Source organism: Setaria italica, chromosome VI (genome assembly GCF_000263155.2).
Source record: "Setaria italica strain Yugu1 chromosome VI, Setaria_italica_v2.0, whole genome shotgun sequence".
NCBI classification, from domain to species: domain Eukaryota; kingdom Viridiplantae; phylum Streptophyta; class Magnoliopsida; order Poales; family Poaceae; genus Setaria; species Setaria italica.
Genome location: NC_028455.1, coordinates 14,691,165 through 14,697,354, shown reverse-complemented (window position 1 = coordinate 14,697,354; position 6,190 = coordinate 14,691,165). Strand labels below are relative to the sequence as shown.

Sequence of the window (6,190 nt, the reverse complement as noted above, 5' to 3'; positions counted from 1 at the left end):
ATTGGTCTTGGCACGCTGGAAATGTCCACTCTCCTGGCGCTGCTGCTCCGTTGGTCGAGCGCCGCTGCTCCACCCCCAGCATGGTGGCGTCTGCGCCCGACTCCACCCAATGGCCATCGATCCCGCGCCGGCCGCCCCTTGCCCCGGATCCACCCCGCACCGGCCACCCCTGCTTCCAGCTGCGCTAGGGCTCAGCAGCCTCGTCTCGGCTCCACCCTATGCCGGTGATGCAGCATCGGCCGCTCCTACCTCCGGCTGCGCCAGGGGCCAGGAGGCTACGCCGCGCTCCGCCTCGCCTCATGCTGGCGCGCCCCTACCTTGCCTCGCGCGGGACGCAACGATCGCGGGACCGGTCGGGAGAGCTCCACCGTAGGGAGGCCAAGGAGTCTGGTGGCAGCCATAGGAGCAAAGGGGGGAGAGGGTGGGGTGGAGAGGCGGTCGACAACGGGAGATCTGAGGTTAAGGGCACGTGTGAGGCTGGCGGTGGAGAGGGCGACCATCGGCGGTGGGGGCGGTGTGTGCGACAAGGCTAGCGGCGGTGCGCGAGAGAGAAAGAGAGGATGAGGGAAGGACCAAGGTAGAGGAGGGGGTACTCACTGACACATGGAGTCCACGTGTAAGGAAGGATTTTGGAGATGAAGTTTTAGTAGTCTGCTGTAGCAATGGTCTCCAAACTCCAAAAGCTGCTACTGGAGAGGGAGAGAGAAAATGTTTCGGCTCTTAGTACGAGAAATTTGTGATAGGACCACGATGGAGCCGAGTGTAACCTTTTTGGCCCTGTTCGCTTCAGCTTATTCAATCGGCTTATCAGCCACCAAACAGTATTTTCCTCTCACAACAAATCAGCCGTTTCAGCTTTTCAGCCGGCTTATAAGCTGAAGCGAACAGGTCCTTTACTTCGACGGTGGTGCATGTGTGACGTGAATCTGTTCGTCGCCAGCCGGGTAGATCCATCATCCTCCTGGCAGCGGCTGGCACACGAGCGGGGATAATCAACGGTGACAAAATCACGGAATCCCATCGCACGAATCAAGCGGCCGCACCCTAGCTCACACCGTGGACCAGCCGCACGGAGCCCCCGCCCCCTGTGGGCTCCACGTGCCGGTGGGGCCGCCAGCGTGCTGCAGCAGCGCAGTGGGATCCCACTTCCGCTCCAGTCCAAACTGCGATCCCCCAAAAAACAGCGCAGACACCAGGCAAATTTCAAAACACGCCGCGGGTTGCGCCAGCTGAGAGAGGGAATACTGTTGTGCACTGTGCAATACTGTTTGGAACTGTTTCGTTACTGTATCATTTCATCTGACCCGTTCGCTCTCAGATCGGGCGGCCATGATCACGTGCAGTCGTTACCTTGCGTCCGTTGCGTTTGGTCCCCTCTTCCGCCAGAGCTTCCCCCCCTCCCCCCCCCCCCCCCCCAGGAGTCCAGGTGCCGCCGGCCGGCCGGCCGGCATTCGCTGCGGAGTCCCCGACGCTCCTCTCGACTTGTAGCTGCTAGCGAGAGGAGGCAGCGAGAGGAGGAGAGGGAGAGGGAGCAGGGAGGTAGGGAGGGGAGGAGCCAATGATGAGGCCAGGGGCCGGATGCTTCTTGCTGCTGCCTCTGTGTCTGCTCGTGTTGCCGCGGGGAGGCGTGCTCCTGCTCGCGGACGCGGCGAGGGTGGCGTTCGCCGACGCGTCGTCGCCGCCTGCGCCGTCGCCGGCGGCGGACGTGCCGTTTCTTCCGGATGTCTCCTCTGCTCCCGCGGGTGGGTATCTGTCTGTTCTTTAGGAGCCTTAATGCTGATGCTGCCTCTGTGCGACTGTGCGTCCTCTTTCACGAGTTTTTATACCTTGATTTGATGCCCCAGCGGATTCCTTTTCTGAACAATGCATAGTCCTTATTTTGTTTGGCGGCTTGGTCCTGTTGTTAGCCTTTTCGGGATGGCATTTTCAGTTCTGGATTGCAAAATTAGTCTTCTCCCCTCATTTTTTTCCTTTTCCTTTTCTTCCTTTGTCGTTTTTCTTTGGAGCTTGTTTCTGTTGCTTCATCAATTCCTCCTGCAAAAACTGGTTCCAACCCAGAAGCTCTGATTTTTACCCCATTCCATTATATAGTTTACAATGTTGGATTTCAATGTTGAATCTTTGCTTGTATAACCATTTCTTTCCGCATTTTTTTTTGAGATTTACAGTTTGGTTAGTGTCCAGTTGTCCATTACAGATTGGAGTAGACTGGATATTAGGTGTTGACTTGCTATTTCTAGTGTCTTACGATTGAAAGTGCCAATATTGGCTCGGCCCTGCACTAGTTCCATATTGAAGCTAAATTCTTTTGTTAAAAATCCTGACTAAATGTTTTGTTTACTGCCCTCGAGTCCAGCTGTAAGGATCCAAACTGGGGGAGACAACCATTACCAAAAGCAGGTCCTCCTTGCGGTTATCTTGGCACTTGTTGTGGTCATTGTGATGGTGCTTTCAGCAGTATTTGCATGCATCTTCTGGAGAAAAGCTCAGGAAGCTCTGGATTCCAAGGAAATAAAAATATCAAGTGAGTTATTTAAGTGATGGATTCCAGTTATTTTAAGTGACAGATTCCATCTAAATACTACCCAATCTGAGTCATTAGCGTTTTTTTTGTTTGCTTGTGGAATCCTGAACCCCTGGTTGATATGCAATGTTGTAGATGCTACTAGGGGCACCATGTTACCCACCCAAGGGAAACGGAACCTGTTAAAAATGTCAAAGAAAGAAGTGATCACAATGATGGACTTCTCAGTCTTGGAGTCAGCTACTAGCAAGTTTAATGAGAAGAATATCTTGGGCAAAGGTGGTTTTGGCTGTGTATATAGGGCTTGCCTTGATAAAAGTAGTGTTGCAGCTGTCAAGAAACTCAACTGTTGTAGGGAGGAAGTCGAGAAAGAATTTGAGGTGATTGAAACACACGCATGGACATTTCATTTGTCAAATTTGCTTTTTCTTTGAAATTTACAATGATTCTGCACATCTGTTGTTAGAATGAGCTGGATTTCCTTGGGAAAATTCGGCATCCCAACGTGATATCTGTGCTGGGATATTGCATTCATGAAGATACCAGGCTGCTTGTTTATGAGCTAATGCAAAATGGTTCTCTTGAAACACAACTACATGGTAAATTCAATTTTGTTACCATGGTAAATTTGTGTTTGTGTTAAGATTGATGATAGTGGAAGGAAAATATATGATCATTTTTTCCTGGTTTCTGTAGGACCGTACCGTGGATCAGCATTAAGTTGGCACATTCGCTTGAAAATTGCTCTTGACACAGCAAGGTTCTAATTCTGAAACTCTTGAGTTTTCCATGCTTTTCTAATCACAATAATTAAGTTACTAATCAAATTTTATCTTGACAGAGGATTGGAACACCTTCATGAACATTACAATCCTATGATTATACATAGAGATATAAAATCATCCAACATACTTCTTGACTCGGACTTCAATGCAAAGGTTGAATTTTAGGTTGCTCAAAATACCATTTTCATATATGAGTTCCACATTCAGGAATTTGGATTTTGGATGACTTTTTGGTCTGTTATTCTGTATTTCTACAGATATCAGATTTTGGCCTTGCAATATATGGTGGTAACCACAATAAAGACGACATTAACCCTTCAGGAACTGTTGGTTATGTTGCACCGGAGTATCTTCTAGACGGTATTGCCTATGCATAGGTGCTTATCTTGATAGCTCTAAAGTCTGTGAGTTAAAGTGTGTTATTTATCCATCTACAGGTCAATTAACTGAGAAGAGCGATGTATATGCTTTTGGAGTGGTTCTTTTTGAGCTGTTACTCGGAAGGAAGCCAGTAGAAATGATTGGAGAATCTCATTGTCAATCTATTGTTTCATGGGTAAGTTCTCTCTGTACGTCAATCTACTGAGAATGATGGCTTAAGCCTTGGCAGATGCTATCAAGTGTATTCTAGCAGTGGCTTGCGTATCTAGTTGAATTGATCATGGGCATGTACATGTAGAGTGAACTCTTTTGATCTGAATTTAGTTCAGAACTGAGCGATAGCTCGGTAGAGCCTCCAGTTGAGAAGCTACCCACTCAGCTCGAACGTGGGTACTTGCATGTCGTATGAGTACCTCAGGGTTTGATACTCCCCTATCTTAAGATAAAGCCACAGGGATGCCTTCTCGTAGTCAAGTTTTTTCTTTTTGTCAAGGGCATTTTATTCCCTTGGTCAAACTCTTACTGTTCATGAATTTTTGTGACTCTAGATCCAACCTTCACCATTGGCTTTTGCAAAGTAAGGAATACATTGTTAGCTGAAGAATAGGAAACTTTTTCTGCAATGATGTCTTTAGGACCAAAGGGAGCAGGAAACTCTCAAACTATGGCTCATTAACAAGGATGCAGCCCAGGAATATTTTTATTATTTTTCACATGTTTTTGTACCACACCAGATACTAAACAAAAAGTTCACTGACATTAGTGATAGCTTCCAAAGCTAATGATAAATGTATTCGTAAAGCAAAATAAAAAAAAAGAACAGAAATAATACACTCGGTTTTCTTGAAGTAGCCCAGTTCCTATTTGCTACTTCTTATTGAGCTGATTTTATAAAATGAAACATGAGACAATAGTTCCTACAAGGAGTAGATAATACTTGTACACCTGGAGTTACCACATCACCTCCTCTCCAAGATCCAGTCATTTCTTGTCAATTTACACATTCTTAACCTATAGCTAGATTGCTTAATTTTCAATGATCAGTCTGTACATTTTGAAGCTCAAAGTGCACATTCTCAGAAAACTCGTAGATGGACTTGGTTCATCTAAGATGAACAATATGTCAATATGACAGGTCGGACAAGTTTTTTTTTTTTTTTTTTTACTTTTGGTTTTTTGTTCCTTCCATCAATGTTTGATTTTCTACATCTCTAGAACAACATAAAGCTCCAATTGGCACAGTAGCAAGAATATTACTTTCTCATTTACAATTTGCTTACTTGATACATTTTTAATAGAATCTCTAGCATGTCAGTAATTACGACATTCTGTTTTGCAGGCCATGCCTCAGATAACTGATAGAACAAAGCTGCCCAGTATTATTGATCCAGCCATCAGAAACACCATGGATTTGAGACATCTTTATCAAGTAACCAACACCATCCAAATCTGTTTACTTGTTGTGCAGAAGTGTTTCCATATCTAAATGCTTGGTTATTTTTCTAGGTTGCTGCCGTAGCTGTATTATGCGTCCAGCCAGAGCCAAGCTACAGACCACTGATCACCGATGTTCTCCACTCGCTCGTTCCACTTGTCCCTTTGGAGCTTGGGGGAACACTGAGGGTGGTAGAACAATCTCACTAGGCAGGCTAACATAATGGAAGATTTTCGGAACAAAGTATGCCTTATCTGATTGCCACAAGGAATTCGCCCATGTTGCTCTTTTTCCAAGGTGGCTATAATGAGTGGTGTGTCTGATTGTTTGAGAGGTAACAATTTGTTCCATTGTCCATTGTTGAAGATCGATGCATCATGGCTATGCAGCCTTGACATGGTAGTGCCAATATTTTCTAGAGCATGTAAGACTGGTGCATTGCGCAACCATGATTTTTGGAGGTAGTTAGCTTTGTCGGTGCTATTGACAGGTTGTAGGTACTTAGGTGACTTCATGTAAATTCCACTGCAAGTAGATTTCATGTAAATTAATGTCAGGTCCTGGGCATTCACGATTTCAAACATATTATGCGATTTCTTTATAGCCTTATTGCCTATTATTGCAATGTTCATTACATGCCACAGCAACCTGCACTTTATTCTGACCCCTTTTTCCCTACACTTGTGAGATATAATTGGCAAACAAAATTATCTATAAAGTTATAGAAGTGACATGAATGACATTTCAAAGCTTGGATTAGTTTATGAAAGAGTATCTGTTGTTTTAGAGTCTAGATATATGTGGTACTAAATCAAAGATATGAATGTTTATTCTGACAAGCTGCCATCTCTTCCCGCAGTTTTCAGCTTGGAGAAGTCTATAACAAATCTAGGCAATTTCAAGCGATACAAGGCAGTTTGAGCTTTCTAGTACAGGTCAGCTAACCATTGTGAGGAAGCACTTGATCAATAGATACGACCATTAGTACAATCAAGGATCCTCTGACTAATACAATCAAGGATCCTCTGATTAATACAATCAAGGATCCACTGATTAAGGATACAA

At 45.2% G+C, this 6,190-nt stretch overlaps 1 protein-coding gene across 2 annotated transcripts; it reads left to right on the top strand.

Annotated features, from left to right (window-relative positions):
* Nucleotides 1-1,421: 1,421 nt before the first annotated feature.
* Nucleotides 1,422-6,190, top strand: LOC101785160 (probable receptor-like protein kinase At1g80640). Of its 2 annotated transcripts, XR_215391.3 has the most exons (11): nucleotides 1,422-1,742; nucleotides 2,357-2,524; nucleotides 2,660-2,904; nucleotides 2,991-3,123; nucleotides 3,221-3,284; nucleotides 3,366-3,462; nucleotides 3,567-3,669; nucleotides 3,747-3,865; nucleotides 5,030-5,119; nucleotides 5,197-5,459; nucleotides 5,985-6,190. XR_215391.3 is itself a non-coding variant. In XM_004973108.2 (10 exons), exons 1-10 carry the CDS (start codon nucleotides 1,559-1,561, stop codon nucleotides 5,332-5,334), a joined length of 1,341 nt encoding a protein of 446 aa, XP_004973165.1. In that variant the 5' UTR covers nucleotides 1,422-1,558; the 3' UTR covers nucleotides 5,335-5,744. The 2 variants fall into 2 exon arrangements, 1 of the variants encoding a protein (XP_004973165.1); XM_004973108.2 differs by lacking the exon at nucleotides 5,985-6,190 and having other exon boundaries at nucleotides 5,197-5,744.